This window comes from Hemicordylus capensis, chromosome 1 (assembly GCF_027244095.1).
Source record: "Hemicordylus capensis ecotype Gifberg chromosome 1, rHemCap1.1.pri, whole genome shotgun sequence".
Lineage (NCBI taxonomy): Eukaryota > Metazoa > Chordata > Lepidosauria > Squamata > Cordylidae > Hemicordylus > Hemicordylus capensis.
Window position 1 is genome coordinate 438,965,232 of NC_069657.1, and position 24,967 is coordinate 438,990,198.

At 42.9% G+C, this 24,967-nt stretch overlaps 1 protein-coding gene across 27 annotated transcripts in view; it reads right to left on the reverse strand.

Annotated features, from left to right (window-relative positions):
* NRXN1 (neurexin 1) overlaps nucleotides 1–24,967 on the reverse strand; it is a 1,475,796-nt gene that overhangs the window by 778,801 nt on the left and 672,028 nt on the right. For 17 of the 27 annotated variants that reach the window (XM_053244415.1, XM_053244359.1, XM_053244369.1 and 14 more), the window contains 2 exons: nucleotides 20,351–20,554; nucleotides 17,804–17,830 (listed from right to left, as the gene is read on the reverse strand). In XM_053244415.1, the coding sequence (XP_053100390.1) occupies nucleotides 17,804–17,830; nucleotides 20,351–20,554 (231 nt within the window). The remainder of the gene's footprint in view (nucleotides 1–17,803; nucleotides 17,831–20,350; nucleotides 20,555–24,967) is intronic. The other 10 variants (XM_053244491.1, XM_053244481.1, XM_053244465.1 and 7 more) reach the window with 1 other exon arrangement.

Here is a 24,967-nt window from a genome sequence, read left to right on the forward strand (position 1 = left end):
CATTATTTCCAACGGATGTAGCACCATGGATGTGTGACTGTGCAGTTTCCAGTGGTAGTGGATGAGCCCTGTTCAAAAGCACCATGGATGTGACTTTAGATGCCCACAGCAGTGCAGGCAGCTCAAAATGGATTGTGTTGCCTCCTGCAGCATGTCGGCTGGAGAGACACTGGCTCCTGCCTTACACTTCAACATGCTAACTTCCATTCTTTGTGTCAGTGTGGCCTTTTCTCATCCCAACTTTCCTTCTTTGTGAAGAATGATGTCAAGCATCAGGAGTGTAATTATGTGTTTGAACTGTAATGTGTTCAAAGAACAAGAGCTATCTACTTGTGAGGAGCTGCAGAGGACCCCTCACCTGTTGCCCTGCCTCCCTGCTGGGCTTCCCCTCTATTGGCATGTGGGGGCCAACACTAGCCCCTTCATGCCTCTCCTTGCCTTCATGCCTCTCCTTGCCTTCATGCCTCTCCTTGCCATCACTACTGTCGACACCTCCTTCCTTGCTCTCCATATGTGGGAGCTGGCACAAGCCACCTCAACACCGTCCCCTCCTGCTGCCTCGTAGTGCTGCCACCACCTCCTTATTCCTTCTTTCACTGCCCCTGCCACTCCTACCACCATTATCTGACTGGCTCTTGGACAGCAAGCGGGAAGATGGGCAGGAGGGGGTGCAACCGAGGTGGCTAGCATCAGCCCCAGCTCCCATATACGAGCAGTGGGAGGAAAGCAGGCTGCCACTTGCGATGCCACTGTCAAGCACACTTGAAATAGTTGTACCTTCTTCTCTACCATATTCTCTGAACCTTCCCCTTGCTCAATGTCAGTCAGCCTCCCATGGGAGGCTCATTGCTGCAGTGATGATGCACTGTGAGTAAGCCATTGTTTCTAAAGGAAGCAGTGTGAAGCAAGTGTCTTTACACTGCTTGAAAGAGATCAGCAACGGGCTGCCTCCACCACAGCTTCAGGGCTGCCTTTTACACGTTCAGCAGTGCCTCTGGCTTGCTAATGCTGAAGTTGCACTGGGCAGCATATTGGCCACTGAGTTTATCCAGTAACCAATGTGGTTAAAGCTGCAGAGTTCTTTAATGCCTTTGGCCATTGTGGCTGGGGTGATGGAAGTTGTAGTAGTCCAACAACGTATGGAGATCCAGTTTTGAGAACCCTTGTTTTAATGCATGGCAGAGCTCTGCAGGAAGAGAGGCTGACCTGTCCACTCTGACAATTGACATCCCTGTGAAGGCAGGGGACCAGTAATTTCTACAACTATATGAAGAGTTTCGGAAGAGGCAGATTTCCCCGTAAAGACCAAAATTTCCCCGTAAAGACCAAAATTTAATTATCTGCATAACTAATAGAGGTCCAGGAACCTTTTTCTACATCTGTTTAGCCTTCCTTTACATTTGATCACCCTAGCATTCTGCTGTTCTTACACTTCTGTGTTGTACTTTTAGGCATATACTGCAATAGCTAAGTGTTGAAGTTAACACTGTCTAAACATTCTTTTGCTTGAGGTTGTTTTGCATCATTATTCATTAACTGGATGTGTTTAAGAGCCTACTTTTCCCAATCTCATCAGCATGTATGTCCCATAAAACATGTAAGTTCTACCTAAAGTCTATTATATATGTTATTTGCAGGGCCAAAATGGCATCAACAGGCTGAAATGTATTTAAGGTAACAATCCTCTGCATTTTTACCTGGGGGAAGGTCCAACTGAAATCAGTGGGATTTATTTCCAATTAAACATGGATAGGGTCACACTACAAGGATGCAGAATGCATTGAAAAAAATGTTTGAACAAGTTTAGATATGTTAGTTAAAGCTGAAAATGTTGGCCAACATATTCTAACAGAACTCCATTTTGCAAGTCTGTCCCACACCCACCCACCCCACCGGCTGCAGAAGCTCGCATTCCTATTACTTCGGCTCTAGAAAGTAAGATATGTTTTTGCCAGGGGCTGCTCCCACTGACCTTAAGTGTGGCTTCTTGACTAATTATTTATTGTGGTTTAAGTTTTTTAGCTGCTGTCATGCTGCTTTTGGTACATATTCCACAGTCGGAAGAAGAACAAAACTATATGTGATGGTAGGGGGTGGGGGGAGTTTTTTCCTAAAGCTCCTGCATAGGAATAGTGTTTATCAGCAACATTGCTGGGATGAAAGATCTTCAGATTTGATTCTACAAAGCAAAAGTGCCCTTTCGCTCCTCCAAAAGCATCGTCTGAGCAGGAGTGCCCAAAGACTGAACTACTGCTTGCCCCATGCCAGCATCTTGAGGTGGTTTTAACAATGTGCTCTTGTATGCCTTTAGCTGACAAAATAGTGAGATCAAAAACACAGCTTCTGAATATAATAAAGGTCTAAAGATGCCCATTCCCACCAACCAAGCATCTAACATGATTTGCTGCATTTTGAGGCTTTTTATTTACCCGGGGATGGGAAAGGGGAGCAGATGACTTTTATTCTCCCCAATCTATTCAGTAAATCCTATCAGGATCACACATGGATAATGTATTAGTCAATTTGATCATCAAACAAGATTTTGCAGTATCCACAAGAGAATAGATAGCAGTCTCTTCTGCACCCAGTGTATTACTGAAAAGCTTGAGATATCAAGGAGATGAATGGTCTTTATTAAATTTCTGCCTCTCTCAGAGATGCAAGTTGAGAAATGTGTTGTGTCTAGACATCAGCATTTGATCTTCTATCCACTTAGTTCCCCTACCATTTGCTGATAAGATAATGGGGAAAAACTCCTTGGGTGGCCCCAGGGTTGTGGCAATTCTTGCCAGCAAAAATGCTGCAGGAGCAGGTGGCCTTGCCGCATACCCAGTGCACTGTGGTGTGCACATCTGCAGAACATCAAAGAAAATGGGAGAGGCAGGAGAGATATCCTGCCAACACCAAAAGGAAGGAAGGGAAGCTGAGTAAATAAAGGATCTTGGAAGAAAAATTGAAGGGGAAAGAAGAGCACAGAAAAGAATATAAATAAGGAGATGGGAGGAAATCAGCAGAAAGATTTCGAATGCATTACAATGGTGCTCATCAACTGTGGGAATTTTAAACAGGTCACAGCCAGAAACTGATTAGCTGGTAACTTGCCTGCCAAGGGTATTCAAGAGCCCATCGCTGTGAGGGAGGGAGTTTAGGGGCTGTCGGTGTCTGCTTGTCAACCTGGTTGTTTGGCTGGTTGGTTATTCATTATAAAGCCCTGAATGGCTTGAGCCCAGGGTATTTAAGAGAGTGCCGTCTTCTTCATGAACCCTGCCACCCATTAAGGTCATCAGGAGAGGTCCGGTTCGTTTGGTAGTGACCCCAAACCAAGCCTTCTCCCGGGCTATAGAATGTGCTCCCAAATGAAATCAGAACCTCCCCGTCTCTGGCTGTTTTTAAACAGCTTTTGTAAACACACCTGTTCATGATATTTTATATTTGTATTGAAGGTTAATTTGTTTTATATGATTCAAGGTTATAATAGCCGTTGTACTTTAATCTGTAAACTTTTAAATTGTAAAAAATAATTAAAAAAAAAATTTGTAATTTTTAATGTGGCAATTCTCTTTATTTAGCAGGGGGCGAGCAACTGGCCCTATCCATCCTCCAGGATAGTACCTCCAGTTACTCTTGCTGGTGTATATCTTATGTTTCTTTTTAGATTTTGAGCCCTTGGGGGGGGAGGGATCCATCTTATTTATTTATTATTTCTCTGTGTAAACTGCTTTGGAAACTTTTGTTGAAAAGCGGTATATAAATATTTGTTGTTGTAGTATAAATACTCGTCGTATTTGTCGTATATGCAACGACATGCTTGTCCTTGGGCTCAAGTTCTTGCTTTTTCCTTCTGGCTCTCTTTGATGCAGGCTCTTCCTGGCACCAGGGTTTCTGTGCTTGGCCTGTCTATCTGACCAAAATATTTTCTTTTTCTGACCTTCACTCTTCTTCTGCCTTGTCATCCTGATCAGACTGTACTTGATTCCAGCATCCAGCTGATTCCCTAGTGACCCTTCTATGGATCTGCAGAACATCAAAGATGCACACCATCCAATTTCCTGTCCCAGAACTGACAGACGCTTCTGTAGATGGTTGTTCTAAAGCATGGCCAAACCTTTTTCAAAAGCATTAATGTGGATTGAGGCTTGCCTGTCATGGATTGGGGAGTAACCATGTGGGTCTCCCTCCCCCTTCTTTTAATCATAATCTTGTCAACCTGGAGGACTGGTTGAGATGCTGTGCATCATGTCAGCATGCAAACACGGAAGGCAGAACTGGGCCGCCTTAGGCTTCCACTTGCTGCGGATACAAAAGGCAGCTTCAGAGCTGTGGAGGAGAAGCAGTTGCACAATCAGAACAGCTGCATATCAGTGAATGGGAGTGAATGTGGAGGCACTGATTGCACAATCACTCTTTGAATTGCTACTGATACCAGACACAGACCTGAGCTTGGGATTATAAAAAAAGACCGTTCAGATTTGTGGAGGAGAAGCCCATCAATGGCTATTGGTCATGACAGTTAAATAGAACCTGTCATGTAACAGGATACCTCTGGGGACAAAATACAGAGGATGGTTCTTGTCTCCATACTTCACTTGTGGTTGGTGTCCGCTTGAAAGAGGACACTGGACTAGCTGGACCCTTGGGCTGATCTACAACAGTTTCATGTTCACACATTCAAATATTAACAGTGCATAACCTCTGGAATAACATGTCCACCATTTTCTAATCTGAGATTGGTCATGCCCTCCAGAGAAGATCATGTGAACATTGCAATCTGTGGTTCATAAAACAGATCTATGAGTTTTGTAGCTCCCATCCTATTAAAAAAATCTTAGTCAATTAAACAGGAGTTTTAATTGATTAAGTATGCTTAGGAAACCTATAATGATAAAGAAAAAACAATTCTTAGTTTTTAGATGATGTATGTGCATGTAGCAGTAGAAGAGGCATTCCCTTCTATGGGAAAGAAGAAAGAATACTTCTAAGGTTGTGTTTGCCATCTGCAGCTTTTATGAGTACTTATACTGAAAACTAGTAAAATGGCTTGCAATTTATTAATACAATAATATTAATATGTCCTTTGTCACTGTGATTCTAGTCTTTTTCTAGTTCTATGAGGACTCATGACCCATGCAGTCCAATGGGAGAGGCTTTTCCCCCCATTTTCTGGGGCCTTATTGCATTTTCCTGGGGTTTTGGATTTTCTTGGTGGTCTGGGCAAGGTCTGGAACTTACCTGCAAAAACGGAATGTTTCTGTCTTTTCTTGTTTGATATGGGACAGTGCTCCCTGTAGCAGGGGTTCCAGATGCTGACAACTACCATAATCCCTGGGCAAAGGCTACTGCAGCTGGGGATGCTGGGAGTTGTAGTCAACACCATCGGGGAATCCCTCTTACAGGGAACTCTGGTCCGGGAGTTTCATGTCAGTCAGTCAGTCAGTCAGTCAGTCAGTGAAGCCAATATTATAGATTACTTAAGTTTAAAATCCAAGGCTAATGCTTTGTGAGTGGAAAATGGGCTAAATATTTTAAAAAAAAAAACAAATATGCATGGGCAGGCAGGCAGATGAGCAGAAAATGTTCTCCCCACCCACACCCTGGAGCCGTGATAGCCAAATTAATCATCATCATAATCATTATCATCATCTTGCCACCATTTTGAGATCTGGAGAGCTCTGATTTTTTTTTTTTTTTTTTAGGGTTCAGAAAAGACTAGCCTGAACTGGGCTGGCCAAGCTCAGGCTTACTAAATGGCTGATAAGAACCATCAGGGGAGAGAAAATCTTGGAGATTTTGCCAGGATTTGCTGCTAAGGGTTATGAGGCCACAACCTGGAGTATTCTTCGTCACCTTAAAATCTGCACTAAATACTCCATCACCTACTGTAGGATGCAGGAGTCCAGGTCTGCTGGATTTCATGTGTGGGGCAAGGAAGAAAGGGCAGGTGAAGATGCAATTGCCCTCTCTTCCAAATCTAGTTTTGAAAGCCCCTGTGATGCAGTGAAGACAGTAGCTCCCTCCAGAGGTTTTTTTTTTTTAAAAAGAGGATGCTGTACTAGGTATACAGCCTCCCAAGAGTGTGCACACAAGCCCCTTCCCAAAACTGATGTGCTTAGAAGCCCCGCACTGTCCACGCTTTCAGAGTTTGTCTAAAGACAGAATAACTATAACCATAAACAGATTCCCCCCCCCCCCCATGATCAGAAGGCTGGGAGTGCCTCAGCCTTCAGTTCATGGGACGAAACTTCAGTTCACGAAATGGACCGAATCTGCAGACAAATGCTATCAGCATGGACAGCTAGTGCAGGGAATACTCCAAGGGGCAGTACAGGGTAGCGGGCACTCCTGCAAAATACTTTTTTGCTCCCCCATCCACTGAAAATTTACAGCGAAGTGTCAGACAATATAGTCATAGTATATTATGGCCCTATAGTGTTAATTAATAATTTTATGGGCCTCCATTGTTAGGAGCCTCCACCTCATTCACTCACTCCTTTATGCTAGAACAAGTAGGACACTCATTAATCACCGTAATTACATTAATTACCATACCTCTAGAAGTATATAATGTATAGCAACATTCTCACTCCCTTCATAACATTCTTTGCCCCTCCTTTGCTTCCCTTCCCTAGTTGTTCTAGAGTCACTCCTGAGCACTTCAGGGTATGGGCATGCTCAGGGCATGTACTCACATACATCTTTCTGCCGAGAGATACTGCCCTTGAATTTGGATATGAGAGATCTGTATTCACATTTTCTCTTTTTTTCACCCTGGTGGTGACTGCTTAACTTTAGACCTACTGCACAAGGAGAGGGAATAAAATGGGATAGCAGGTATACTGCCCTGAGCTTCTAAAATCAAAGGAGTGAAGAACACAGGTTTACGAGCAGTGTGGAGAGCCTGTGGGGCTTCTGTGGGGAGAGCAGGCTTGACCTGTTGTCCCTGCAGATGAGCACAGAGCCCACCCTGGGTGGCTGGATCAGCCGCGCACACGATTACTGGCTTCATCATGGAGCTGGTTGGGGCAGCAGGCATTGAGGGCCACCTGACCCCCAGAAGACCCGGAATGCTCTGTGGGAGTGCATGGGGCATTCTGGAGAGCTCCCCAATACCAGAAGGCTTGTTTTAGCCTTCTGGTAAGGGGTCTCCTTGTGAGTCGCCACGGTGTGGCAACTCATGATCAGGGCAATGCGGTTAGCGGAGCACTCGCTTAAGGGGAGGGGGAATTAGGTGGCCTAGCCAACGGGCTTGCCTGTGAGCCCGGTGGTTCTGACAATCGCTGGAAACCAGGCTGGGCTCCCTAAACCCTGTTTTCATCTATGATGAGAATAGGCTTACAGGTATATTCTGGCTTTATCCTATGATAGGACTCGCGGTGGTGTACCTGGGCCTACTATCCAGGCACCCAGATCTGCTTAACTTCAGTAAGAGTCTGCATTAAGTTTGTTGTAAACTGCCTGGAGACGCGATGTTCAGGATGGCAGACAAATATGAAAGAGAGAAAGAAAAAGAAGTAATATGCCTTCCAACCAGTGTCTAGGTCTGGGAGAGCAAATGGGTGGCAAAGAAGATTAATAGGGTACTTTGCTGTCCATCAAATACTTACAGAGGTAAAGTAATTAATGTCGTAGTTTGTTTATTAATTATTTAATTATTAATTCAGTTTCTATACCGCCTTTCCAAAAGGGCGGTATAGTTTGTTGTACCTTATTAATGAAGCTTGCTTGACATTTTCAAACTTATTGGGGGGGAAATGGACCAGATTCCTCTAAGAAAATGCAGAGGTCATTCACACACCCACAAGGGGCATACCTGCCTTCCCCCGGACAAACTGTTGCCCATCAAGACTCTGCCACCCACTCTGCACACCCACACGAGCAGTGATCCCAGCGGTGATAGGGGGGTGTAAGCTGGGGATACCAGGCATCCCACAATGCACTGCATGAGCTCTGCACTGCCTGGCTGCTGCTCCTCCTGGCTCTATCATAAAGATGGCTGCCAGCAGTGCAGCAACCCAGATGATCAGAGAGTGAGGTAGGAGGCGTGTGCTTGCCCTCCTACCTCACTTTAAACCTGGGCTTCAGACAGCAAGTCCTGCTTCTGCTAGCTAGCCCGAGGTAGGACTGCAAGATATTCCCCTCAGAGGATGAAGCCACTCTGGGAAGAGCAGAAGGTTTCAAGTTCCCTCCCTGGATTCTCCAAGATGGAGCTGAGAGAGATTCCTGCCTGCAACCTTGGAGAAGCCGCTGCCAGTCTGTGAAGACAATCCTGAGCTAGATAGACCAATGGTCTGACTCAGTATATGGCAGTTTCCTATGTTCCTATGACTGCTCGTGAGAATGGGCTCACTGTCTTTCTGAATTAGGTTAAGTTTTCCACACTGCTTTCTAGGCTTGTTTTCTCTTCCTGTCCAAGACCACATGGCAGGAAAGACCGAGTAGGGAGAGAGGTCAGTACTGAAAGCTGTAGGGGAGATGACCCAGAACCCCCTTGCACACATGGTCTCACACAGCCCCGTTTCTGGCCAGGAAGGAAGCTAATGTGTTGGCTTGGCTCCTGGGAAGCTGGAGGAATCTCCTATCTACATGGATTTACAGGCTTCTATACCTTATTCTGGGATAGACACTGAACGAGTGAGGCTTCTTTAAACAACAGAGGCCTTTGAAAATAATTAATTCAAGCTACAGGACTAAAATATACTATGACTGTATTATCTGATACTTTGCTGTAAAGTTCCAGTCTGGTGAACAGGGGAGCTACCTTTGTTGCCTCTTGGAGTCATCCCTGTTTCAGACCATGCCCTGAAACCTATAGCAACAACTTAAAGGGACAGAAACTTGGTATTTCAGCTTGACAACCTGCTTGTTGATATTCTCAATCCTGAGCTGAAAACCACAATTGCATTCACAAAGGAACACCATATGCTTGTAACCTCTCTCTAAATGAAAGCATCTGATTTAATAAATTGAGGAGAAGTAAAATGACTTCAGGTGTCTTATGATGACATTTGAGCAATGACATTTTCAGATTGACATGGCTGCATTTGCATGTAGATACAATCATGTTCTAATCTAGCCCAAAAGGGAAAGATCAGCGTTTGACATTTATGTGCCAGCCATTTCTCACTTTTCAACACAGAAGTTGAAAAGTAGAGTTTTTATATGGAAAACAGATGCTCAGTTTTACTATAGTGATGTAAAACAATGAATTTCTATAAGAGCCTGGCTACTTTGAGGGAGCACTTATGTTATGCCATGGCCTAGGAACCACTGCAGTGCTGCACATTCTTGTGCCACTGAGATGACGAGAAACCCTCGGGGAACATGGGGGATGCCCACTTTGAGAATCCTCTCCATGTGCTTGCATTACTTTAATTGTCTAGTGACATGGGCTCCTGTAACATGAGTCGATGCTTAGGGACATAGGAAGCTGTCTTATACCGAGTCAGACCATTGGTTCATCTAGCTCAGTATTGTCTGCACTAATTGGCAGCAGCTTCTCCAGAGTTTTTCAGGCAGGAGTCTTTCCCATCCCTACTTGGAGATGCTGCCAAGGACTGAACCTAGGACCTTCTGCATGCAAGCATGCAAATTCTCTTCCACTGAGTTATGGCTCCATCCCCTAAGAGAAATATCTTATAGCACTCACATGTAGTCTTCCATCCGAATACAAAGCAAGACGGGCCCTGCTTAGCAAAGCGGGCAATCCATGCATGCTACCAAAAGACCAGCTCTCCTTCTCATGACCCAAGAAGGAGCAGCACTGTCACAGATGACATAGTGTTGCAGTGACCTCATACACCTCTGGCCTAATGTGAATACCCACTGTGAGAAGCAAACAAGCACACGTGGACAGAATAATAGCCAATTACGGGGGGGGGGGTTGTGTGATGCTCTCTTTGCATCACCAAAGAGTGTGCCAACTAAAATCCAACATCGAAAATGTTAATAAAAGGAAGTAGCAAAGGGGATGCCAAATAACTTTAACTACCAATAGAGGCCTAATTAAGATCTGACAATAATGAAAGGGAGTTTTTTCAGTTAATTTGCAAGACCAAGAGGAGTAACAGGGGAAATATTAGTCATTGTGGGTTTGATTTTAATTGAAGGAAGAAAGTTCCTCCACTACAGTCTCTTCAGTATTGTTCCACTTCAAGTCCCACTAAATAAAGGGAGTTGTATAGGGACCACAATGAACACAAGGAGGAATTGATGGTTGTTGCCTACAGGGGAAGTTATAATGAAGAGGAGGAAAGAACAGAAGAAGTCTATTGCATGGCTGGGATACGAGGACAGTATAGATGAAGAGCTGAGCACCATCTTGGCAAGACATGCATATGGCCACCTGGTAAAAATTACTGGTATTGAATCATGCATTTAAGTGAATCCATTACTATACAATGAGAATACTCCAGGGTAAGTGTCTGAAGTGTGCACAAAAAATTCATTGTATTACTTGCTTTGATAGATGTGTTCCCCATTACCTGTATTCTCAAAAGAAGTATGCCATATGTTCTTTAAATCTGTTGGAAGCTCAATTATAAATAGGCCAACCCCATCTCCAGATAATATGTCACTGCACAGATAGAATGCAGTATGCTGTTGGCTCATAGAGAAGCCGTGGAATAACCCAGGAATAGGCAATTTGAACCATATTTGGCTCACCAAGGTTTCTCCCTGCAAAAGGGTTCCTCTTGTCATCTGGAATTCCTCTGTGGGCATTGGGCAGGTCACCAAACAGCAATGCCTGGCTGTGCAGGCCCAGCCAAAGCTGAAAATATGGCTCGTGGGTTTTATACCTCCTCGTGAGGAAAGCTTATTCAGAAATGTGTAATATGAAAAATTAATGTGAAGACTGGTCATATACCTCAACAATTATTTCTAGTGAAAACTGGGCAAAATCTGCCCATGAATGTATTTTGCCAAAGTTTCATTTGCACAACTGGGCAACTGGACCTGATATTCTTGTATACAATGCTGACAAGACATGAGCTTGCCCACGAGATGTTTGCCATGGATTTCCCCCAACATGCCCTTCGGACTCGGTGGGTGACATCCAAAGTTACTCAATCGTACTACTGAGTTGCTCTAAAGGGATACTTAATGCCACTAGGACCTCTGTTGAGTAATTTAGTCAGGATGTCAGCCAAAGCTAATATCCTGACACTCTGCACAATCTGTCTTGTAACAGAATGTGTGCACAGGAAATGATGAAAATGCAGTGGTGCAACCAACAGCAATTGGAAATAATGGCCAGTTACACAACTGTGTTTGTGCAATTTCTTATGTTTGTGCAAGCACACTCTTGCACAACTCCATGCACATTCCGTTACAAGGTAGACAGAACATTGTGCCATATGTCAGCCCCTTCTCAGTCAGTAGGAATAATGTCTGACATTCAGACTAGTACTGCACTTGGGTTACAGTTAATGTTGTGCTTATCATCAGAGACATATTTTCACAATACATAGAGGGCTTCAAAGGGGAAGGAAATTTTTTTAACAAATGCCTCTTCCCCCATGATGGCGAAGTGATAACCTGGATCTTGACACTGCTGCATGAATGCAGTGCTACTCAAGATTTCAGACAATGAGAATAAGGAACTACAAGCTAATAGTCCTAATGAAGGAGCAAATACTTGTCATTATGGGCGCATAGATTACCTTCTTCGAAGCATGTCCATGACCTGGCTGTTGCACTGGTAATCATGCCACTTATTCAGGAACCTCTCTGCTCCACTGCTCAGCCATATTCCAAGCGTTCCAATGTAGTGATTTCCTGGGTTCCTCCAACTGCCTCCTGGGTGTCCCTACCCTACTTGAAATCCTCCCTTCTTACCTCCATAAGTGCATTGCTGATGCCGTTTCTCCAGAAGAAGAAGCACACAGGCAAAATGGCCTACTGGGAATGCTTGAAGGGGACTTCACTGTATTTAAACACACCTCCAATTGTCATTGGAGAAAAGGCTGTAATATACTCGATACACAGCGGTTGTTTTTCTCTCTCTCCACTGGTAAAACACCCATATATTTGCAAAATATCCACTGGATATTTGATATTTTTAGGTGACATACAACTATATTTGTCATTTACTAGTGATTATTTGACAGTATTTTGGAGGTGTGTGTAGTGGTATTTAATATCTGACAGAATTTTATAGGCAGCATGCAACAGCATTAATATTTGATATTATTTGACTCTTGACAGTTTGAGATTTCATTTTTGAAGGCCCTCCAAAATCAAAACAATCAAGAAATAATTTTTAAAAACCCGAAACCATTTGAATGTTGAGATAGCATCCACAGTCAAAATGCACATTTGAATGTTTAATGCTAAACATTGCATTCAATATTTCAAAGATGAAACTGGAATGTCAGTGAATGATGGATATTTGCAAATATCCATTTTTGGTCAGATTTATAGTGAATTACTTATACTGCAGGATGGAGAGAAACCACAGAAGAGTTTGAAACCAGTCTAACAAAAGAGAGTTCAGGCCACTCGATGAACACTGACAGGTTTGTCCGCTTGCTTTGGGTTAGGGGATTCATATTGCATGTTTCAAAGTATCCCCAGGTCACGTTGCCCACTGGAACTTGCTTACAATCTCTTTTTACCAGTGATCTCCTGTCTTGGGACCAAATCTGGACTGTGGCCATAGGTTAACCATTTAGCCAAGTAAGGGCAACTTCGTGTCTGATGCAGCAAGTAAGGTTGGCTGGGAACTGCCAGTTCCCCAAAAGAGTGCAATCCCAGCATGCACCAGTGGTGTCAGCTTATCCTGCAGCACTTCCCTCCAGCACCCTGATATCTGTAACCCAGGTTTGAAGTTGAGTACAGATGCTGAGTCGCTGGAGGGAAGTGCTGCAGGGTAATCTGACATTTCCAGATTTGGACCCCACAACTGGAGCAGAAGCAGCAGCTCACACTGAGAACATCCACTCGTGGGGAACCATCAGATCATGGCAGCCTTACATGCCATATCTTGTAGACCTGGAAAGAATATTCACCAATGCATTAATTAGAATTGAAGAAAATATTTCAGGGACTTATCTATCCCATTATAAACATTGGAAAATATTCTTTTCCAAGGCTCTGTATGATGCCACAATCGTCCAGTTGTGAAAACAATACTTGCCACATCAGTTAGTCCATTTGTATTTAGAGTTGCCCCTCAGCAACACACACACACAGAGGCCACTTAGCCCTGGAATGCCAGCTCTGCACTTGAATGGGCAAACTGAGGGGGCGTATTTGTATGTGATGTGATGCACATGGAATGCATAGGCAGAAAAATATTCTACCTGTGGCCCCATCACACTCATTTCAGTCCTTACACAAAAGCATCCATAGTATGTGTGCTCTTCACAGACATCTTCCAAGCAATTCCCAGCCCGAAGGAAAGGGTTATTGGGCACTGCCCTGTGAATCAAAGAAATCTGCTGTACTGTCTCTTACTGGCTCCAGAGAACAAATGCACTTTTTTGTTTATTGCATTTGTTGCAAACTGTTATTTATTTTATACATTGGATTATGGTTGTTTCTGTATGAAAGCCCATTTGCTGTGAAAAAAAAAGCCCTTTCAAAAGATGCAGAAAATATATCCTTTTTTCCTCCTGAGTGGCCGTGAACTAGACACAGTTTTTGAAAATGGAAGCAACACTGATTGAAATTAAATGTTCTATAGGCTGTTATGTAAGGAATCACTGTGTATGTTGGGAAAGTTTAACAAGTCTTGTTCAAAATATAATGTAGGTGGTGTAGTGAGAATTTGTTTGTAAGTATACTTGGGAACTGAGAACCTCAGTCAAGAATATTTTGATTTTTTAAAAAAATTATGATTTGTTGATCTTCTGCTCCAATGAGCTACTTTTCCTGTTTAGTTTCCATTTTGTTATATTACATGTAGAAGAATCTATCATTCACAGGTTACTCCTCTACAAGGAGGCAACTTTCAGCATGAATGCTAGGCTTATAAGCATGACTAGCTTTTTTTGCAGATAAGTAGTTGCATTCAGAATGTTGCAAAAGCAAAGAAGAGAGTACTTTGAGAACATTACCTTTGGCAGTATTCCATCACTGAGTTTTCCAAATGCAGTAAGCACCATTGAAATGAACAGTAACAGTGTTCGCTATATGGAAATTCAGGACATGGTCCCATGAAAGTTAAGCACTTTCAAGTCACCTTATCCTCAATGGGAGAGTTAAGCTCATGCTTAAATGCCTTTCAGTTACATTAATAACACTTAATGTTGACTCTGTTGTAAAATGCTTAACTTTGACTCATGTCCTCAGTTATTGGGTATATTATTGGGGTATGACAACTACTTTTGTCTGATAAAATGTTCAACTTTTAAAAACAAAACACTCCCTCCCCCCACCAGAAAGAAAACTAGAAACTATTGTACTTACTATAGAAAATCTGGGAGATCCAGACTCAAAATAAAGTCACAGTCCATAATCCTCTTTGAGAATATAGCATCTTAATCCAAATAATATTAGAAAGGTTAAAAATTTATCAGTTCACCTGGCCAGCATGATGGATGACACACAGTAAAAACCATTCAATCTAAGATATATTATGGAATTAGTGTGCAAAAGAAATCATCACAGAAATATAGCCTTGCAGACCATAAAAACCTCCTTGGCAAAAATTACAATTAAGGGTAACCCAGGAAACCTGTTTATCTTAACTGTAATTGTAAAACAGGGCTGTTTATTTCCCCTTTTCAATTTATTGCTGAGTGAAGGGGTGGCCAGCCCGAGGCTCTCTGTCATGATGGGAGCTGTAGTACAACAGCTAGATAACTGCAGGTTGACCACCCCTGGTTAAGTGTAAATATACTGAAGCACTACCTATTGAATTTAGGAATGATAATGAAATTAAAGAAGTTATGACCGGAGATAAAGAACATATGGTTGTTTGTGAAGATGTTGTGGCATTTTGTTTATTAAAAAAAAACAGCCATAAAAAGCATCAGTACTATTATAGAATATCTGGATATCAAATTAATCAAAGTAAAAATATTGGAAATTGATTTTGAGACAAAAGATAAAGCTAACATACTGCGCTAAGTTGCATGTGTGTAATAAAGTTGCCTTTTTGTGCGAATGCAAAAAATTGTGCAAATGGACTGCCCAATACTATGGTGGCTGGAAACAATGGCCATACTATCACACAACTGTATTTACACATCTTTGTGCAATTGCATGCATGCTGCATTACAACATACTCAAAGCCTTGTGGAGTATGTCTGCCAATATATGTAACCTATGTGCTAGAAAGAGAGAAATTTTAGATCTTTAGGAATAAATTTGCCACTAATATTAAAGATGTAGTACAAAATAATATAGATTCATTGATTAATAAAATTAAAAGCAAATCTCAAGAATGGAACAAATTGCTGGAATTTTATCTAGAGGCAAAAATTGATATTTATTGCAGGCACGGATTTGGGCTAAAAGCCTTATATTGCAAAAATGAAAAGTTAAGGACAGTCCTGAGATCAATCTTTGGATTTCTGATTAATTACGTCCGGGAGCTTGTGGAAAAAAAAACACCCTTATTTTAAGAGGGACGCTCATGACAACTTCCAGGTCATTTGGAAACCATTCTTGGAATTCTATCAATTGTGGAAGATATTTTTTGTAAAAAAAAAACAGTGGACAGAGTGATTCTGCAACTAGAGTGTTTTTAATTTGTTTTTTGTTTTTGTTCGTATTTATTTTATGTTTGGTTACATAAAGAGGGGGAGTTTTAAGGAATGGAATGGGTATTATATACTATGTAAAATTGAGAGAGGGAGATATCTTATAGTTCTCAAATATGAATACATCAGTTTTTGTTTCTTTGTCTTAATATATGTTTGTTAATTAGGAACATAAGGAAGCTGCCTTATACCGAGGCAGACTGTTGACCCATCTAAGGTATTTTTACACTGTATTTTTACACTGACTGGCAGCAGCTTCTCCAGGGTTTCAGGGAGGAGTCTCTCCCAGCCCTGCTTAGAGATGCCAGGGATTGAACCTGGAGCCTTTTGCATCTAAAGCAGATCTTCTACCAATGAGCTATGGCCCCATCCCCAAAGGGGACATACATGGGTCTTCCATCCAGCCACTGACCACACCAAGACCTGTTTAGCTTCAGCAAGGTGGCTGTTTCGAGGACCCTTAGACCATGCTCTGGGACCATGTTCTTGTTCATCCTGTCTGCAAAATTATTTTTAAAAGGGGGGAAAATGCAGTTCCATTGGACAGGTAAGATAGCAGTAAAAAACAAACATCTAACCTGTACTGCTATTTTCTGTCCCCGGAAAGCCCTCTGTGCCACCTGAATATATATCCCTGAGGGCTGTGCAGCTCCTTCCTGGGAAAGGGGAGGGTGTCAAATTTGCTACTTCCCTGCTGCACTGCTGCAGTTAGTTGGGAAGTTCTGTTAGGCTACTCTCTTGCTGCACCAGTGCATTCTTTGCTCTGTCATACTTTGCTAGAAATTTTATTTCTAGCTTGCATTTCTTCAACAGAGCTTGAGATAGCTTCATTGGGTTCCTAGGTGTCTTCCCTTCTAGGCACTGACTGACCTACTCAGCTTGAGCAAAGTTGCTGTATCTTGTGCCTTTGGACCTTAACAACAGGCCAAGACTATTTAGAGGTCATTTTGTTATAAGCATGTTGTTTTTGGTAATAGTCCCCTGCTAACTGAGCAAAGAGGCACCTTGTTAAAGTGGTTATTCCCTTTATTTAGCAGGGGGAGAGCAACTGGACCTATCCATCCCCAGCAAAACATCCCTCCAGTGGCTGTTGCTGGTCTATCTTGAGTTTCTTTTTTAGATTGCGAGCCCTTTGGGGACAGGGAGCCATTTTATTTATTTATTTATTTATTTATTTATTTATTTATTTCTGTCTGTCTGTCTGTCTGTCTGTCTGTCTGTCTGACTGACTGTCTGTCTATGTATATCACTTTGGGAACTTTTGTTGAAAAGCGGTATATAAACATTATCCATATTGTAATTGGGAATAAATAGGGGATGGAGAAGAGAGTATTAAAGATTGTATTTTCTTCTAAGGGTGAATGTTGTATATTGGACACCTGTATTGAGGTTTTGGTAGTATGCACAATGATTTAATTTGGTTAAGAGGTGGAAGATTATTTATTGCTGCCAATTGCTTTTAGCGATGTTTTACATTGTTTTTATGTATACTGCTTTGCTAGGCTTTATTTGAAAAGCAATATACAGGTACCTGAATAAATAAATGCTCAACTAAAACATTTTAATTAGTAGACAGGCCACGAGAACAAGATTCTTTTGGTACTCTTAAATTTGGTTCTTCTTGAGGTACTTCTTGAGGGTCAAGTGATAGGAAAATACCATGAATGTAGAACTACCATCCGAAGAAATTCCCTCATTTTATCGAAACATTTTTGTTTCCCCTTGCAATTTCTCAGTTGTTTCACCTAAGGCAAATTTTTCATATTCACTTTGGGCAAAATCCAAGGACAACATAGGAATGAATTGAAGCCCCCTGAGAAATTTCTCTAGTGTTGTTTAGAATTCGATTGGGTTTCCTCACAATTCCACTGGTAAGTTGCTTGAAGAGAAACTGCTCCAAATTTCATTTTAGGTAAAATCTGAAGGCAACTCTCGGGAATCCAGACTATATGTGATGATTTCTTTTCACACCATATAATTAATTATCTATACCCTTTCAAATGCAAGTCATCAACTGTGCAAAAATCTTTTAATCTAAAGTGTGCAAATATTGCATAATGGAAGAATAATATGTTTAAAAATTTTGAATAGGCACTTACTGGAATTACAGTTAATCCTGATACAGTCTAGATGGGGAAGAATAGATGAGAAATGAAAATTTATCCTTCAAAGTAATAGCTGCAGACATCCAATAAAATCACAGTCCACCCTTCCGGGGACAGACACATGCAAACATGGCCACTGTGTGTTCAGATTCTTTCCGTATTGCCGCAGAACGCAGATATATGGTGATAAAACTTTATAAATAGAAGTGATAATATAGGGTAAAAAAAATATGGCCAATTTCAAACAAAGCTACATGGTGACAAATCTAAGTGGGCATAAAATCTTGTGGAAACTGTCCAGATGTTGGATTTAAGCTAGCTGCAACTTTCTCCCCCATGTATGAAAGAACAGATCAATCTTCCCAATTTTAATTCAAAAAAGTGCTCCGTCACAATGGGGAATAGAGCAAGCCAAGCCAAAAATCACACATTCTGGTCCACAGCTGATACCTCAATAGAGGACACATTTTTAAACCTCAAAATGGTAATATTCAAATCACTTTAGATTATCTCCCAGCTTCTGGAATACCTTTCTTTCTATTTAAATCATTCAGTAAACAGTAGGAAAGCATTCCATTGTCCCATCTAGAAATGTCTATTTTATTTGAAAAGGATAGACTATATATATATGTGTGTTTTTGTCTACTTTCACACTTGGAAGAGCAACCTTTTTCACTTTCATGTTGAGTAGGACTTATAATAAAATAAGGTTTCATTTTTTAAAATGCCTACTGTATTTGTAAGACAAAGATTGCTTTGCATTCAATTTCATAAGGGCAAATTAAAACAATATGCTCTAATTATATTCAGTAATACTTCTTCAAGGTCTTTGAGGATCATCAATAATATATATATATTTAAAAATATGACCTAGATTTTGTTTCCATGTAGCTGAGTTTGTCATGTGTCGTCAACCGCATCAGAAAAGTGGTTGCAAACAGCTAAGGAACATCACCTACATGCCTCTTTCTACAGAAAGCTTTCTTGAAGGAGCCCTCTCTGTGTCGCTACCATGCTGCCATTTTGTAAACTGAAACAATGCATTAGCTTGCAGTAACTGCATAATTTCACTAGAGGGCTCTATAGGAAACCAAAGAAAACCAGTGGTTTCCAGAGAGAGAGAGAGAGAGAGAGAGAGATAAATTTTCTTCTGCAAAAATCTAATTAACATCATCAAAATGCAATGACCTAGCTTTCCTCAGAAATGGAATTTAGGCATCAGTCTTTCCTATCACCTTTTGCAATTTAAAAGGGAAATCTCTCAGAGCTCATTTTTAAAATGCTCTAGAAAAGGTCTCAAAAATAATCTTGGAAAAGGCAGCTGTTCCCCTAAACAGGCATTAGGTTCTTCACTGAATGCAGCACCAATAGAAGGTTTTTGAATGCTATGAAAACCTAGGAAAGCATGATTTTATTTCTGTAGAAGAGCTGATGTTGATTGTGTTCACATGGCTGTTAGCTGAGGGCCGCAGACTTTGGGCATTGAAGGGTTGTGTTATTTGTGACACAAAAAAATCACTATGAAGTTTATGTTAAAGAGAGAGAAAGAGAGAGAGGAAGGGAGAGAGGGAGGGAGGGAGAAATAAATGGTCTTGATTGCATATAATGCCAGGCTGCTATAAAGAGAAGACCACCATGAACAAAAATGGGGCTTGTAAACATAGCAAATTATCATAATAGAGTTAAAATGTACTTTATGCTGGTCTGTGACTGTAATAAAGATTGATTGATTGATCATAATAGATATCAGATTTATATGCTTGCATATATACTCTGCATGCTATTCTGTTATGCCAAAATCAGATATACTGAAAAGAGTTAGAGAAGATACCAATTCTAATGCTCAGAACTGGACATAATGACACACCAGTGTTAGCCTTAAGCAATAAGTCTGCTAACATGGGATCACCCCCAAACTTGCAGAAGACCAGTGCTCAGATCAGCTGCCAGGGAATCATCTGAATGGCTCTCCATGAGCCTCATCCCACATTCCATGGGAACTCGGATACATATATTAATTCTCTGTCCAACCATGGCTTCCTTGTGGACCTCATAGCTGAGGGCAGCTCTGTACTCACAATGTGGATATACCACATACCTTTCTGAGAAGTGAAGTGAATTGAGAAACCACATGAGAAAGCCACATGCATGGTTTTCCCACGTACACAAGGAGACCATGAATTGGGATGGATTTTCATTATACGGGGAGCTGGGAAAATCTGGCTAAAATTCAATTTGTTGGGTGAGAAGAATGAAAAATCAGGGTAGGCTAATAATGCCATTGACATACTGGTCTTCTCTTTTTAGAACAGACTGCCATTTAAAATTAATTAGGGTGGATTATGGAGGAGTGTGTTAAGACAAAATAACATAATTAGAAGAAACAAAGAATGGACTTTAAATCTATCTATCTATAGGTAGATAGATACAAAATTGTATTTTCAGTGGCAAACAAGCTATTGAATAGATGATTGCAGGCAAAGACAACAAAAGAATGTCCCAGATGTTAATTTTAGGGTGGGAGTTGGGGAGGGATGTTACCTAGGTTGACTGTTAGCTTAACACGTCCTGCATCCAGCTCCAAACGCAACGTGTCAGCAGATTCCCTAGAAGTAGTGGCCATTAAAATGCCATAAGCCCGCTGAGACCTGAACCGTAATGACACGTCCTCTGCCTCGGTGTGCATCACCACGGGGAGTTGTATTTTCATAAACATACTTCCATCGTAGCTTAGAACGGTTGCCTCTGAAAACACATAAGCAGAAACATTATAAGAGAGTATGTGGACTTCACATATACAGGGAACGCATGAGCCTTGTCAAAACCTGTTAAGCTGGGTCTGCACACCTTTCAGCCGACCAAGCTAAACACAGCTCTAAGTCATGTATAGAGGACCACCAGGGGCTCAGTAAAGCTCTTGGTTTTGCTGTATGCTTAGGACTGCAAAAACTGGCGAGAAGCTGTCAAAAACCTGGCAGACGACATAACATAGCTGATGGGTCACATTCACATTCTGCAGGTCTGTGTTAAGCTCAGCATAAATATTCAAGGAATTAATATTTATTTATTTATACATTCATTCAGGACCTTTTGTGGGGAGCAAGGGAATTGTCCTGGACACCACACAGGGGCAATCACCCCAGGCAGGCCCTAAATATGATGCCCTCCCACCACCACCATCCAAAGAATGATACACTATTTGAAATAATCAGATCAATGTTTTTTCATTCAAGGAGTAAAACTAATCAGTTAACATATAACCCCAAGATCAAGAGTTATTTCAGTAGTTGGGGTTACTACATTGACCAAGAATGCTGTGGCTCACATACTGCACAATGTTATGCATGCAGTGGAAAGTAACATTTGCACCATTGTGCAAGCGCAAACATGGCCCAAACAGAGTTGCGCAACAGTGCAGCTATTAATGGCTGCACTATTGTGCAACTTCATCTGTGCCATTTTTGTGGGTGCCATTTTTGCATAATGTTATGCAGTATCAACTATAGAGAGGAAAGCGTGTGTGTGTGTCCTCAAATGAACATTCTGCCCCGCTGCCTTCTCAGAATCATAAAAGGTCTCTGGGATAAAGATATATTAGTAGAACATCATTATCTGACAGTATGCTATCACAGTTCAAACCTGGGGTGTAGCCACCATTGGGCAACCGGGTTCAAAGAACCTGGGCTGCCACTCCTAAGGGGCTGTGCCTCATGATCCCAACATCCACCCACTTCTGACATCAGAAGCGTGGGGGGGCTGGTTTCGCTCCCGAGCGGGGCCCCAGGGCCCCGTTTGGGAATTAAATGGCCAGTGCTACATTCGCATTGGAGCCAGGAGCGGCTCTTCCTCAGGGAGAGCCGCTTCTGGCCACACAGTGAATGCAGCACTGGCCTCGATCTAGCTCCCGAATGGGACCTGGTTCGGGAGTCAGACCATGCCCCCCCCACATCTGACATCAGATGCGGGGATGTGGCTAACCCCCGTGCCTGACATCAGACGTAGGGGGCAGGGTGAGCGGGGCTGCCACGGCAGCTGGACAAGCTCCACTAGTGGTTCAAATGCTCAGTGACTGACATGTGTAAAATGGTAGCTGTACATTTCGTCATGCCTGAAGGGTGCACTGTGAAGGGGTGACGTATCAAGGAACAGTCTACATAATACCACACATTGGGTATGCCAATGTTCTACACTATAAGGCCTGGGGGTCAGTGGTAGCCCCCATCAACCCTAAGTGTGGCCCCTGTCTAATTGCTTATTGGGCCCGTGCGAAGCTTCGGCCAAATCTGAATTCACCACACAATCCCCCTGACACCAAGCAGAGATGACCATTCTCACAAAGCACTGCTGTGCTTTGTCCAGTACCGGTGGTGGTGATGGTGGTGGTGGGGCTCCTTTAAGGGAAACAGTGCCCTCTTGAGCTCTTGAACCATCTTGGAAGGCATGCAAAGAGTGTTGGGAAGGGTAGCCCTTCCTACTCTTTCCCCACAGAACTCCTAAGAGAGGGCTCCATCTCTCTTAAAGGGCCCTCCCAGCTCTGAGAAAAGCACAGTACTAAGCAGAGGGCAGCATGGTGGAAAGGGCTCTTACACTGAGCCTGGCAAAATAGATAAGTTTTCAAAAGCTTCTTAAAGGACAGAAGGGAGGGGGCATTACGAATCTCAGGAGGCAAGGTGTTCCATAAGGAGGGGGCTGCAACAGAGAATGCCCTCCCATGGGCCCAGGCCCCATGTACCTCCCCTGGGCATGGAACTCAGAGAAGACCCACATGAGACCACCTCACAGGGTGAGTCAAAGTTGGACAGGAGAGGTGGTCCTGAAGGTACACAGGCACCGAACCCTGAAGGGTTTTATAGGTGGTAACCAGCACTTTGAATTGGACCCGGAAGCGCACTGGCAGGCAATGTAGTGACCTCAACAAAGGTGAAACCTGATCATATTTTCTGCTGCCCATAAGCAGACAGGCTGTGGCATTTTGGGCCAGCTGAAGCTTCCAAGTCATCTTCAAAGGCAACCCCAGGTATAGCGCATTGCAGTAGGCCAACCAAAAGGTGATGAGGGCATAAGTCATGGTTGCCAGGGCCAGCTGGTTGAGGCAAGGCCACAATTGGCACACCAGACAAAGCTGGGCAAAGGCTCTCCTAGCCACAGCTTTCACCTGCTCTTCCAGCAGGAGCCATGAGTCCAGGATGACCCCCAAATCATGAGCCTGTTCTTTCAAGGGGAGCGCGACCCCATCAAGGGAAACACTCAAAATCGGAACCTGGCCAGATCGAGAACTGAACAAGAGCAACTCTGTCTTGGAGGTATTAGGCCTGAGCTTCTTTTGGCCCATCTAAACCCTTACAGCCTCCAGACACTGGGCCAACACATTCACAGCATCCCCGGATCGGTCCGGATTGATCGCTGCTTCAATTTCTGCAACAAAGCCAAGAATGTGCAGAGCATCAGCTATATTAGGGAATCTACATTACAAGCTTATTTCCCCTGCTTCACTATTCCAAAGAGACTGGTACACAAAACACCACTGGAGCAGAAGTTTATGCGCAAAACAACTGGAATAAATGTTTAATAATATGCTGCTTGCGAAGAAGAGTCGTAGCCTCTAGGGCAAGAGAGAAGAGCTTTACTAGCATCTTTGCACTGGGACGGCAACAGTGAAGAGGAGCAAATGGCTTCCTTCAACACCACTGGCAGACATGTGCAGGGAGGCATGAGAATTTGGGGGAGAGATTCCAACAGGAAGTAAACGTTCATAGTGGAGAAATCAACTGCTAAGACATAGATGGATTTGCAGAATGTTACAATCCTATATAAAGCTATGCTTCGGTGCAAGCCGGCACAACTTGTGACTAGGGCATAGGCAGAACTGGGGGGGTGGGCAGGCAGGGCACGTGCCCTAGGTGCCACTGAGGTGGGGGCACCACGCCAGTTCCTGCCACCCCCACCCCATTGCCCACCTGCCCAGCCCCGCCCCAGGGCCCCTCAGCCACTTGCCTCCAGCTCCGGCCTAGGATCGGAGCAGCCTGCAAACTGCAGAGCTCTTCTCTCCCCGCCTCTCAGCTGATTGGTGGGTGGGCGGGGCTTCCAGAGAGGCCACCCAGCAGGCCTCCCTGAAGCCTGAACACGGCAGGCCCCAGCAAGCCAGGAAGGAGGTTGGCAGAGCTCCCTGCAGCAGACCCTCCCTGCAGCAGACCAGACCATCCAGCACAGCTTTTACCAGGTAGGCTGTGAATCCCTTTTTGTGGTTACCCCCGTATATAGGGTTCTGCTTGCCATAGGGCTTTGATATGGGGTGGGGTGGGGCGAGACTGAGAAGTCTCTGAATATTTAATTTAAAACAGACTGAAAAATGTGCTGGCTTTAAAAACAAAAACTATCTAAGGCCTATAAGTGGCTTGTTTCATGTCAGAAAATTACAAAAAACTTCTGGAACAAATATTTATTTATTCTGTCATTCATTTATAAATGCACTTATGTTCAAGTTGTTTTGCAACCCAGAAGGTCTGAGTGATAACTATGGAGCATGTATTGTGCTTTTATTTTATTTTATTATACTTGTGTGTGGACTGCTCTCCAATAACTTGCAGGGACTTCAGGGTAAATCTGGCCAACATGTGAATGCAGCACCTCCATTCCAGAGGAGATGTGTGTTAAAGGGCTTTAAAAGCCTCGTGTGAAAAAGCTCCTGGAATCAAACTTTACTGAATTTGTTCAGAATTCTGAGAAAACAAACATAGGCTCACCCTGCATGGTTGAAAGTCTCCTTTGCTAATCTGCAGCGAGGGGGCCATTTTAATAATTAGTGTTGCTAGTGTGTTCTAGGCATTAAAAGTGGCACAAATATATAGTACTCAATGTATATCACTATATACTGTGAAGTGTGCATGTGTGTATTCAGTGAAATGTATTTCCAGGCAGCATACTTATTTTGAAATATCAGACTTAAATCCTTGGGGGCCTGGGATGTGTAGAGGCCCTGGACTTTGAGGGGCTGGGGGCCCATTTTAAAATCTCATCTTGGCCCATTCCAACCTTGCTATGCCCCTGGCGGTCACTACACATGGGTTTCTGCACAACACCTGCACAGAAGAAACTTCCATGTAGAAACTGCGTCTCTTGTAAATTGACCCTGAATTTTCCATCTGTGACTGGGATATT